This window comes from Perognathus longimembris, chromosome 13 (genome assembly GCF_023159225.1).
Source record: "Perognathus longimembris pacificus isolate PPM17 chromosome 13, ASM2315922v1, whole genome shotgun sequence".
Lineage (NCBI taxonomy): Eukaryota > Metazoa > Chordata > Mammalia > Rodentia > Heteromyidae > Perognathus > Perognathus longimembris.
In genome coordinates, this window is record NC_063173.1 from 7,383,251 (window position 1) to 7,396,880 (window position 13,630).

General features: G+C 42.7%; 1 protein-coding gene across 2 annotated transcripts in view; it reads right to left on the reverse strand.

Moving 5' to 3' along the window:
• The window catches only part of Dlg2 (discs large MAGUK scaffold protein 2), a 1,704,707-nt gene that overhangs the window by 1,057,711 nt on the left and 633,366 nt on the right, over nucleotides 1-13,630 (reverse strand). Inside the window, exon 1 of one of the 2 annotated variants that reach the window (XM_048360014.1) lies at nucleotides 6,960-7,061. The exons of the other annotated variant lie outside the window; for it this stretch is intronic. Coding sequence (XP_048215971.1) covers nucleotides 6,960-7,061 — 102 coding nt within the window. Of the gene's footprint in view, nucleotides 1-6,959; nucleotides 7,062-13,630 lie in introns of those variants that run through there. 2 annotated transcript variants of the gene reach the window in all.

Below are 13,630 nucleotides of genomic sequence, written 5' to 3' on the forward strand. Positions count from 1 at the left end.
ATTGACAATCTCTACCTTCATATGTATGCAAAGCACCCTTAGTAAAATGTAAAGAAATGCTTGTATTTCCCCTTGCCAGATACTAGACATTATGCCACATAGTCTTCCCTGTGATATCTCACCTAACCCTTAGAACAGTTCTGCAGTGGGTGTCCTTTTTTCTACCTCTTATGATGAAGTCTGTCCATTTGTTTTTGGTCACCTTGACTCCCAAACTTCCAGATCATAGTTAGACATCATGACATAGAAAGAATAACACTGGGTTAGAAAGTAGGAGACCTGGTTACAGCTATGACGCTGGTTATCTAGGTGACCTTCAGGAAGGAACCTCCTGTCTACATGATTTAGTAACCTCATGCACAAACTGAGAGCATCGATGCTATGAAATATGGTATGCAGGCTCCAGCTTCTTGCAGAAGAAATGGCTTATGGAATAAGGCTCTGTCCTTGCACAAGTGTGCCTTACGTTCGTATTCATGTGCATCCCAGAAAGATTTGTATATACTGTATTTTGGAAAATTGACTTTTAGCTTCAAGGTAGCTATAGGAAGGAACTTGCTATTTGACCAAATATGCATTTAGTTCTGGAAATAAGTGTAGATTTTAGATTTATATTGCTTAAGCTCAAATTTTGCCTGTGCTACTTAGGAGATATGTGATTTGGGGACTGTTACTTAAACTTTTAGTGGCACAGTTTCCCTGACTGTAATATTAGAATGCTGATTGTACTTATCTCAAAGCATAATTGTTAAGATTGAAGTGCCATTTATAAAGCACGCAGAAGTGCCGGACACATGATAGCAGACCATATGTGTACTGAAACAGTACTAATTCCTGGACAATATAAATACCTATCTCCCTAATGTATCCTTTGCAAACCTCTGGGGGTTTTTGGACATTAGAATTCTTTTTTTTTTATCAGTTGTAGGACTTGAACTCAGGGCCTGGGTGCTGTCCCTGAGTCTCTTTCTGCTCTAGGCTAGTGTTCTACCACTTGAGCCATAGTGCCACTTCCACTTTTTGAGTGGTTAATTAGAAATCAGAATATTATGGGTACTTTCTTGGCCAGGCCAGCTTCAAACCACAATCTTCAGATCTCAGTTTCCTGAGTAGCTAGGATTAGAAATATGAGCCACCAGCACTCATTAGAACTCTTACACTGGACATACCAATACAGTCATGAGATTCTTATGGACTTAAAGCTTAACAAACTTTTAATTCTATTAACATGCTAATAAATAGCCTCTTATTTACACTCCACTAGATAAAGGCAGATTGTTCAGCACTGGAAAATGTTATGACATATAATGTACCTTATGGCAATGCAAATTTATACACCCATCTTTAAAATAAATATATATATATCCATTATCAAGCATCACAATAATTTAAAATATCACATAATAATTTTGCTTATTCTTTTAAAGGAAGTAACTTCAAATCGAACATTTCTTTCCCAGAAATATTTTTTAGGGGGAGAGGACTAAATAACCAACAAGAAGAATGATTAATCATTATATAGTTAACAAAATATGCTCTGAAAGCCTAGTAAATTAAACCATTCAAATCAAAATCCAAATGAATTACAGCTGTATTTAAAAATATGTCATGTATAGACCAACAGAATACTACTGAGAATATATATGTGTAAATATATGCACATACTGAAATGCTCATAATTATCTTTAGTCCTCTGTGACCCTAAGTTTCTTCTAAAATTTGTTCTCTTTTTCACATGCTTTTCTAGTTTATTTCAATAGTCACCTATTAATAAAAAAATAACAACAAAAACACATGAAAATACTGAGAGGGAATCCGTACTGCCAATGACTGTGTAGTCATATATATTAGCTGATGAGCCCTCTGGGATCATTACTCTTTTACCAAAGTGTTGGCTTCATTTACATAAACAAACAAGCAAAGGAAACCCCTGCTCTGTCTTATGGCTCCTTGGGAGGCAGAAAGACTGAGAAAGGAGAAAGTGGAGAAATTCAAAGGGCTCAGGAGCTGTCCTCCAGGGTAGTGCTGACCGTGTCCCTGACTCGGAGCAAATGTAAGACTGAAGGCCCTCTGGAAAGATGGGAACTCAGAGCCCAATTTTCTTCTTCCTCATCTTCCCCCTTTTGTTCCCCAGCATTATGCCCCATTTTTTTCTCTGCTTCCCTGATGACCATGAAATGGAAAGCTTGTAATGCACCCCACTTTTTCACTGATTCAGTCCTTAGACTCTTCAGTATTGCCTTTCAATTCCAGGATCTGTATCCTATTGTCTTCCACTTTAACCTCCTCTTTACTCTCTCTTGTCCGGTGGGAGAGTTATCATATAGAAGAAAGGTCTGTTGCTTTCTGCCTCAGGAGTCCTTTCCTTTAAGGAGCAGGGCAGTTTATAACACGTACAAATATTCACTGGAAAAATAGGCTAGAGGGTTTTACATTGTTTTAAAGAACTTTTCCATATCACAATGCATCAAAGAGAATAGGAAAGGAAAATGACTTGGCCCTTTGAACAGTTTGAGATCTTGCATTAGCAAATAGCTCTAGGGAACAGAGAGAAAGATTCCTCAAATTTGATCAATATTTCTTTCTTTTTGTATATATTTAAGGCATATAATATGACACTTTATTATGCTTATGCATAGAAAAATAGTTGCTATTGTCAAGACAATTAACATAGCCATTATCTTATAATTAAACTGAGTGGGGATATTTAAAAATATGCATGTGTACCACAGTATCTTTCTAAAAGTATGGATACCCCTACAGGATGGAGATTGGAAGGATGGTGATTTAAGAACAGCCTGGAGGGAAAAAATGACAATAACTTCTCTCTTAACCAAAAAATAAAGCATACTGGCACAAATCTGCAATGACAGACATGTGAGAGGTTGAAGAAGAAAGATCGCAGTGTGATTGCACAAGACCATATCTGAAAAATAAGCACATAAAAAAGGGCTCAGTGATAGCCCTCAATTTGTAGAATATGTGCCTGGAGAAGAAGTGACCAGCTCTGGTTTCAAAGCCCATTACTACCAAAACAACAACCAAGTATGTTAAGAATAGAAAAATAATAAATATTTTCCTCTTTTGTGTGTGTGTTCTTTTTTCTTGAAATGTTGGTGGCTGAAATAGGGGAGCGAAAAAGGAGAGGGACCCAGAAACTACTGATCCTTACAGTGCATGCTATGTACAAGAAAAATATATAGCCTGGGCCTTGGAATTATATTCAAAACTTAAATCTTTGCAGGTAGAGATAATGTAGTTAAGAGGATGTAGAACTAGTGCCTATCCTGTGATTATGACACATAAAATACTACGAGCAGAAAACATCAAGCTTTTGGGAAAGCTTTCTGTAACACAGAATTCCGTTCCTATAAGCAGTGTTGTCTGCTAATCATAATAGACTGGGGCACGAAGAGGATGTAATGAAGACACCCCCTGGAATGAGGGCATGTTTGTTTCCTCCAAAGAATTTACAGAATGGCATAGGTACTCTGCACTTCAGAAATGGGAGGGGAACCGCTTCTCTCAATGGGCCTGGCATTCTAGAGGAAAAGATCTATGTCATACTTCCATTCACATCTGTAGTGTGTGTAACAGTAGCTAGGGTAGGTCCTAGCATGGAAAGGTCTTTGAAACTTATAATCATAGTCATATAGGTAGCTAACCAAACTTAATGGTAGTTGGCATGCATCAAGGAGAGCCCTGGAGATGACTAAGTGACAAAAATATAATAATTAGGGTGTTCTACTTTGAAAGCTCAAATTACTCAGCATCCTCAAAACATTACTAGCTCCAGATAATAGTAACAATTTTGGTGTTATTGAAACTGACAGTTTAGTCTACACATTAATGTTGTTTTAGACATTGCCAATGTATCTACTTTCCAGGAAAGAAGATAAGTGTCCATATGAATAATTTTATTTTCACTCTTCCTAGAGAACAGTGACACAGGTTAATATTTCAGAAAACTTTTTGCGGGAATATATGTTTCCATGAGTTTTTCTAAGTATTTACTTTAATTCTACCTTCATTTCTCAAAAGATCCACTGAAATCATTACTGTATGTTTTCCTTGAATGAATATGACACGGTATAAAGTCCTTTGCCACATCATTTGGCTGAAGCTGTAGAGGATGAGAACATGTATGCTCATGTTTCCAGTGTCCACCCCTGCTGTGTGCTCAGGGACAGATGTTGATTGGATAGAATAACAGTATCAGTTGTATCTTTGTTTCCAAAGTTTCACTTTGTGAGTGTCTGGCCACATATAAATATGCATATTAGTCTAAATAAGTAATACAACTTTGAGACACATAATAATTTAACTTATATAAGTAATATAACATTGAGAAACATAATGATTTAGCATACAGCAAGGATGAACAACTTGTCCAAAAATAAAATATATATGTGTATTTTATCAGTCAAAGAGATTCCTTCTAGAAGGAATGAATTCCCCTCATTGAAGACATGAAAATAAACAGGACTATGTAAAAACACCAAGTATTAGGTGAATGTACATAGACTAAGGACTGTTGGTACCCTGTTTAAATTTTCTTTGTCATTAATGACATCGTAATGTATAATGCAGTAATTATAAATGAGGCTATTTTACACATGAAAGAATCATGCACCTAGTAACTAGGCTATCTGATTTTGAAACCTAAGCCTATCTGACAAGCAAGTTGTCCACATGATGGAGAGTTATGATCCATCATGTAGTGTTGAAGAACTTCACTTTAAGAAACCCAGGGTAAAAAGTTTTAATAGTCTTTCTTCATCTGAGGTAGAAACCTTACATTACATTAGTACATAATTAACCATTAGGAAAGCCTGATTACAATACCTTAATTGATACCATTATACAGGACTTTTAAAAGGTATCATATTAAATGCTTGACAAAAACAGAATGGGATACTTTACAGGAAAATTTATTTTCAAAAACTTAATTCATTTCTTCAAAGAATAATGTTAACTAACTTACCTGACAGATATTTAACTCTGTTGACATTCATCTCTATCATAAAGTGAACTTATTAAACCAGAACACCCGAAGAAAGAAAAGTAAAAGGAGGTTAAACTAATGTAATTAACCAGCCTGTAAAACAAGTGTGATTGTAATTACACCAATTTCCACCAATATGGTTGGAAAATCAAGGGAAACATAACACCCTACAATGTGCTTGACGAGTTGACTGTATATTCAACAACATTCTCCACACCAATCACTTGTGTAATTATTAGGTTGTGTTTAATTTCCCTTGAAAAATAATTCACCTTTGTTAATAAGCAGTTAGCACTGTGAAATCAATTCTCCTTAAGTTTGTTGGAATGGGTTTTTAAATGGCAGCCATTGCTAAGATGCTCCTGCAACTCCGATGAGCACCAAGTGGTGAGGATCGTCACTGAGGAGAGGACTAACTACTTATCTAACTCCTTACGAGTGCACTTCCTTCCTGACGAGGCTGAACGCACAAACCCTCAAACATCCTGAGACCTTTGAAAGCAAGGTTTTCAAAAGGGGAATCTAACCACACTTGGTTTGTGCAGTTCTTTTAAAAGTTGACTGCCAAGTACAATCCATCTTACAGACTAGATGTACATATTGAGCAATAGTTTGACCATCAAGTGATTTTATTAAGGACATCTTCAGAGGACATTCCACGTGGAAGGAGCTCAGCGATCATATCAACACTGCTCTTTTAAAAAATGTTTTAATAGGAGGAAGCCCAAGACCATAAAGAAAAAGTCTCTAAGGAAAAGCCAGCCAGCACAACAAGATCCCAACCCCCAATTTTCTATTACATCGACTTCCTCTGTGCTCTTCATGAGCAGTTTAGGGCATACTTTTTATTAACTGTACTGCCTGAAGTGCTTACCCATGGCTCAATCCAGTCTCTGGTATTATCTTTCAGAGCTACGGGGGGGGGGGGGGGGGGAATCGGGACCTATGTGGTCACAGGGCTGAATATTCAGTGGTGTCCAGGAAGCAAGAGCCCTGGCTACTCCTCCACCCCTCACAGTTGAGGCCGTCGTAGGACCATAAGCAAGAAGCATCTCAGAAGGACAGGCGGAGGGAACCCAGCAGAGCTTCTGGTTAGGAGCGAGCTACACATACTCAGATCCCTCAATGACTTCTCAAACATAAGTTCAGGGAGCGCATCACAAGGGCCAATGAGAAAGCTCTGTACACATTTCAGGCAAGAAGTGGGGCATGGTCACTGTAACTTGCTTCCAACTCCATGTACTTGGGAACAGCAGTCCCATGTCGCAAAATCTGAGGTTATTTCCTACGAACCTCAGGGAGAGGACGAAACCTTGGGTGTGTGGGTTTCAAGTGGATTGAATAAACGCAATCACACAATTGCAAGGGGGAGGCATGGAGGTGCCTGCCGATTTGCTATCTAAAACGGAAAGAAGCCCCCCTTAACCTTTAAAAAAAAGCAAAAACAACAACAAAGCATCCCATTGCGAGTGGCCCCGTCCCATTTCACCCCGGGCCACTTCCGCCACTCCACGTCCCCCGGTCCCGGGGGTGCTGATCCGGTGGTGAGTTGGGTAGCTTCCAGGTCGGCCACCAGCCCAGTCACCAGCGAAACGCACGCAGGATCCCGAAGCCAGCAGATCGATCCCCAAGGCGCCCCCCACACCCCCTTCCCAAGAGGTACCGGATCTTGGTGCTTCTGTAAGGCTGGAGAACCGGGTCCCGTCCCCCTCCACTCCACAGCCCAGCATCCGACTGGACTATCGGGGGGGGCTTTCCCAGTGCCCTCACCCCCTCCCGCGCCCCCCCCCACCCCCCATCCCCGGGAGGAGACCGTGCCACAGCTCCTGGTCACTCTTGCACACACGCAAACAGCCAAGGGGACCGAAGGGTTCGCGCTCCCGCGGGAGGCGCCCGCCGCCGCCGCCGCATGCATCTCCGAACAGGAAAGAAGCCATGAGCCCCCGCGTCCTACCTTGCATCCAAACATCAACGACAAAGTGTTGTTGGTGCAAGCAACTTTGCAGTGGCAAATCATTGGTGTGAAACAGTCAGGGTCCTTAACCACGGGGGACATTCCTTCCGGGCTGGGCCGGCCACTGGCAGCGCGCGCGCGGGCGGGCGGGCGGGCGGGGAGCCTCCGCCTAGAGCGCGCGGGCGCCCCGATCGCGGCCCCCGGCGCCCGGCACGGCCATCGCGGACCCGGGAGAAGCCCGGCCGGCTGCCGCGGGCGAGTGCCGAGCGGGCGCCTGGAGCGGGGCGGCGGGGGGCGGGGGTCCCTCCTTCCCGGGGAAAGAGGGGTGCGGGGAGCCAAGCGGGGGTGGGGGGGCGCGGCGCCCACTGTGTTGAATTTGAAGAAGGTTAAAATTTAAAAAAAATAAAATAAAATAATAAAATCAATGGAAATGGGAAGCCGAGGCGGCGGGCCGCGTGGAGGAGTGTCCCGGAAGGCGGGGCCCCGTCGCCGCCGCCGCCGCCGCCGCGCCCGCCCCCTCGCCGGCCCCGCGGGCGCCGTGGAGCCCCGAGGGCGAGCGCGCCTTCCCTCCGGGGGCCGCGGGCGCGGAGAGGCCCCGCCGCCGCCGCAGTCCCGAGCTGGGGGAGAGCCAGCGGCTTGCTGCAATCCACCGCCGCCGCCGCCGTGGGGTGGGGGGGGGGGGGAGCGCGGGCGCCCGGAGCCGGGCGGAGACCGGAGCAGCCCCGGCACGCCCCCCCCCCCGGCTCCCCCACCCCCACCCCGGGCCAGCGGCCCCCACCCCCGAGGCCCGCGCCCGGCCGCGGCAGGTGCAGCCTCCGCGCCCCCGCCCGAGGCCAGAGGCGAGCCGGCCGGGTGCGGGGGAGGGGACCCCCTGCCCCCCCCCCCCGGACCCGGGACCCGGTCCCCTCCCCGCAGAGGTCCGGGGCGGAGGAAGCGTCCGCGCTGGTTCATCCGCTGAGATCCATTTCCAGACTCCCCAAGAAGGGGTCCACCTTCTTCTGCCCACCCCGATGGCCTAGTGGCTCCCAGAGTGTATGATGTCCTCCAGGTATGAATGACAAGGCTGGTGGACGCTTGGTTTGTTTTATTTTATTTTATTTTTTGAGGCTGACACCACTGGGGGTTAAAATAAAAAATAAAATAAAAAAAAAGCCTGAGCGGGCACACCTGCAGAATCACTTATCGGAGATTTAACGGGGGGCGGGGGGGGGGGGGCAGGAAGTGGGGCTAGGCAGCCTGATGGTCTGGAGCTATACCGGGGGTGGAGAAAGCCAGGGGACTATTGGGGTCCCAAGGCTGGCCCCCGTGCTCCGTAGGGTCATGCCAAGCCCTTCATCATGGGACCTGTGTGCTGAGCTCTGCAGTTGTCATGAAACCCAGACAGACCGGATAACCCCTGAGTTGCTGTGGCGGCCCAAGTCCTCCGCCGCAGCTCTTCCCTGACATTGTGGATCTCAAGGCATAGCCTAAGGGGTAGCGGATACTGGGCACAATTTTTCTAGAGGGGAAAAAAAAAATCGAGACCCTCAGGGTTATTCCGTTGGTGCAAGTCACAAGGCGAGCTTCAAAGCAAAGGGGGTGGGAGATCGTTTCAACAAAAACAAAAACAACACAGCTGAGCACCAGGGGTTTTGTGCCTGTGATTCCACTACTTGTGAGGCTGGAAACAGGAAGATTACAAGGCTGTCCCCAACAAAAAGTTTGTGAAACTTCTTACTCCACGGCTATGTATGGTGAGACATGTTCTGTCCTGGCATCCTGGCTTTGCTGGAAGGCTGGGAGAATTGCGGTTCCAGGCCTGTGGTAGGCAGAACCGTCCAGGAGATTCCCATATCAAATCAAACCTAGAAGCTGGGCAGAGGCCTGTCATCCCAGTTAGGACAGGAGCCTTAATAAAACAGGTACATTGACGTCAAAGTAGGTGCTGAGCCGGAAGCAAGAACCCTGCTCCAAAATAACCAGTGTAAAAAGGGCTGGAGGCCTGGTACATTGGTAGTGCGTCTGGTTAGTAAGAGTGAAGGCTTGAGTTCAAATGCCAATCCTTCCAGAAGGAAAGGAAGGAATGGAGGAGGAAAGGGGAGGGGAGGGGAAGGGAAGGGAAGGGGAGGGGAGGGGAGGGGAGGGGAGGGGAGGGGAGGGGAGGGGAGGGGAGGGGAGGGGAGGGGAGGGGAGGGGAGGGGAGGGGAGGGGAGGGGAGGGGAGGGAGTACTGGGAGATCACACACATCTAAAGCAAGACTCAGATTCCCTAGATTGGTTTAGAAAGTTAAGCCTGCCACACTTAAGTGTGGTGATTTAAAGTTTACAGAGGTACTAAGCTATTTGAAATATAGAAACTATGTAGTTTTAAATATCCATAGCAAATTTTTCCAGAACATTGCTCCGATGAAATTCCAACCAGAGTAATTGCCAATTAAACTCAAAATTAACAAGTAATACTATCAGTATATCCTTCAACATCACAAGTGTCTAAGTTCCAGTAAGAACTGAAGAAAATAAAAGAATGTGTCAAGTTGAATGTGGATCTTAGGTACTTTTAACGCCCCATCCAAGATGCTTAACCTCCCTGTCCCAAGTTAATGGAAACTAAACCTGAATGTGCTGGGTCTTTGAATTGTCATTCCATAGGCCAGAAGGATGCCAAGGAAGCTACAATTTTAATCAGCCCCTTTGTGAGATGAATATGGGCATTGCCTATGAAATGAAGACCTCTTCGTAGAGAAATCAATATGGAACAAACAATGAGCAAAAACGAGCATGGAAAGCTGAAGCTGAGTCAAACCTGGCTCTAACTACAGAGGGCAGATATACTTTAAACTTTGTTATTTTTCACACAAATTGCAGAAGGACTTACCTACTTGATCCATTAGGAATTCGGATTGATTCCACATAGTAAATATCTAATGAAGTATCTCAGGTAGTATGATTTTGTGAGTTGATATTTTGTGTGTGTGTGTGTGGCTTTTAAATGTGCTATGTCCCATTTTAGGAAAACTGTTGTCTGAGTAGTTTTGTCAGATCTTTAGGTTGCATTTACAGATTAAGTGTATCCTTTAGCATTTTATCCCTTTATGTTAACCATAAAATGTGTGATTGTGTGAGCATTTCCACCTACAGAGTGTCTATAATTATGGCTGCTTTTTCCAAAGGAGAATAGATTCTAAAAATGTTGCACAATATTTCCCTTCTTCATTAGCCTATAATTTGGATTTCAAGCACCCCAAAAGTATTGTATGCTCTATATTGTGAAGATCCAATAATATCTAACACAGTCTTTCCCTAATGAATTACCCAAGCTAAGGCTGACCTCTTATTCTAGGGCAATGTTCAAGGCTGGTATGTTAGTCCCCATTTGATAGGTTCTTTTGGATCAGACTGATAAACTCGAATGAAAAACAAAGAACTGTAACCCCTTTGTACATCACTTTGACAATAAATAAATACATTTTTCAAATGAAGCAAAAATATATATTACATTTCAGTAATCTTTTATGTTTAATTTCAATCCATTTTGTGTCTATTTCACTGTTTGTATTCATGGACATCTGTGTGTATCTGTGTGGTTTATATACATTTGACAAAATGTTTTCTGTTTGTTCTTATCTCTCCGTAATAATGTTGGAGTGAACTGAAAGGTGGAGGCGCCGGTGCCATGACAATGTGTTCTCCTAGATACAATCAGCAACCACTATGGTGAGGAAAATGAGTCACTGTTACCTTAAGATATAAACGCATTGCCTCCTGGGTCTGAAAAAGCACTAATTTGGGAGTCTGCTGCTGCATGGGGGTGTACTGCAATATTTTTAGGAGGAGATATTACTGGGGAATGCCAGATGATGCAGTCATTCTAATATCCAAAATATCCTTATTTAGACATTTCAGTGATTGGCAACATCTACAGTTCTTGTTCATAACCCTCACTTTTATAATACAATACAACCACACAAAAACATTTTACCAAATGGCTTCTTACTTCAGAATGGACTCCTCCTAATCACAAAAGTATTATCAATACGTGTCACTAGGATTTGGTTTTAATCTTTTATTATTACTATTTCTCCGATGGGAAATTGCTAAGGTAAGAAATATTAGCTGGTCACTCCTCTTGTATCTCTTTGCTGATCCTATCCATGGGTATTTTTTAATAGATGTTGTTCATATTAGAGAGAAAAAGGAAGTAGATCAGACATCGGATGCCAGACTCCTTGTTTCTACTGACTGATTTTTTTTCTGAACAAGCTTGTCGGTCTCTCTGTGTCTCAATTTCTGAATATACAAAGTTGGAGTGCCCGTATTAGATCGTCTCTGAATTTACTTCCCATGCCAAACTTCGCTGAGTGGTCTTTCAAATATAAGTTTTTAAGGGTGCAAAGGAATTTTGAGGACCCATTTTGTTGAGTCACTTATGCTCAGAAAATGAATCCTTCCTTGGTTTTTACTCTTTGACAGGTACAAATGCAATGTTTTATGTGCACCATTCTAAATTCAGAAGGTTAACACAGACAGATACTCCTCATTAGAGCTCATCTTGTGACCGACCTCTCAACTTCCCACTCAGTGCTGACAGCTTTACATCAGCTCTGAGGGAACATTTACACCATGGAAATTCACAAACACTAGGGACTTGGACTAAAGTCTCTTCAGAGAAAATTTCTTCCATTTATCCCGAGTTTAACTATTTTATCAACATCAACATATTTAATAACCACAACAACTCATCAAAAGAGAAAACTAAAGAGATTAGGTCATCTGCCCAGAGTCCCAAAACTAGTATATTATTCATTTAAATGAATCAAATTAACAATAACAAGCTGGAAAAAATGTTTATGGCTTTCAAGTACAGATGTTTCCTTCTTTCTCCACTACTTGCATGTTACCTTGGTCCATGTTGCTCCATGACATAGGAACAGCCTGTCTTAGGGACATTATGTATACCAGAAGAGAAAAGAATGCATTTGCAGTGGCTCTTTAAACATTTCTTTAAACAATAAAACAATCTTCCTGCTCATGTATTGATAGTTAAGAAATATCTCATGTTCAATCTGATGCTAGCATAGTAGGAACAGGTGGAGGGAAGACAGGAAGGAGAACTGGTTTGAAAAGCTTAGCTGGATTATGGACCTGGGATTTGAAACCAAGCTTTGTGGCTTGAGGGCCAAGCAGTTCATACTGGAAAAGATTTACAGCAAACACATTGCAAGTTTTCCTTTACTTTCCATAATAGAGTTTTCTATTTAACAATGTTGAGTCATTTCTTCCTTCTGACTCCTATAAAGAAAGTATAAAAGATTTAGAAAGCATAGCAATTTGGAGGCAATCAGAAACACTACATTTTCCCACTAATCACTGTGCCATTTCAATCTCTGCATTCTCCTCTCTCTCCTCCCTTCCAGAGCAAACTGAAGTCTTTTCATTTAATATTGAATAGAAATAGAAATATGTAAATAATTGATCAATAAGTTCTATAAACAAGCTATGTTGTATCATTGAGTTTCCTAGAATATGTAATGCAGAGAATGTCTTTCTACCATAATGATTTTCCAAATTAATGGAAGGGATTGCTTTGAAATCAGAATTGACAGTAGGAAAGTATCTATACAATAAAAGTCCCCTTGGGTTGAGTACCAAACATGGATACAGGGGACTTTGTATTGATTTCTTGATTTCTTTTCAACAAATATTAACAGGAAAAGATAACCTGAACCTAAAGAATAAACTCAATACTTATCAACTCTTTATACTAAACAATCCTAAATCTCAGATCTTTCTTCATCAGGTTTGCTCTCTCAGTGGCTTTGTTAGCACGTCCTTCCTAAGGGCCACAACAAGGCAACAAACTGAGAAATGAGTCTTATACCACCCCCACCTCTCCTACCGCTGTGCTCTCCCGTGTCTGCCGGCTCTCTAATTCCTCTGTAATCTCTAAATCTGTTTCCACTTGCCTGACTCCTCATCCTCTAGTGTAGATACTTTCTGGCCAGTCACATTAACTGACTGGTTGGCCTTTGAGTCACATTTCAACCTTTAGCTTGACCTTTACTCAAAATAGTTTTCTCATTTAGATGTAGTACCGAATGACAAGTCAATAAGCCAACGAGTAAGAAAAAATAAACCTATGAGTCAAATGCATAACTTCTCCTAGTCCTCGAGTGAGCTGGTATAAATGTTTGTCTCATTCACCCTCCCCTCCGACTTGGAAGGCATATGTCCTTTATTGAAGAAATGCCAGCCTATGCATTCATAATCCATCTTGGCATTCCTTGAGCAGCAGCTATTCTGAAAGAATTATCCTCAGCTCCAATACGGCAAGGGAATCAGTTGGCTTTTAAAATGCTCGCATTACCATCCTCATCAGGCTTGGTAGTGGATGCCTATAACCCAAACACACTAAGCTGAAGGCAGAAGATTAGGAGTTTCAAGCCAGCCTAGGCTCCACAATGAGTTTTAAGTCAGCCTGGACTACCTAACATGATCTCATCTCAAAAATAATAAGAAAGAAAACCTAATCACATTCCCTGTGCCATCTTTGAGAATTCAAATAAGAAAAGAACTCTTAGGTGTCATTGTTTATCAAATTTTATTTCAGTGTTAGTTTCCAGGCCTAGTTTTGACTCATATTCTTTGTAATCTACATGAGTCGTTTAATCCCTGTGATAGGTAATTTGCTCCTCA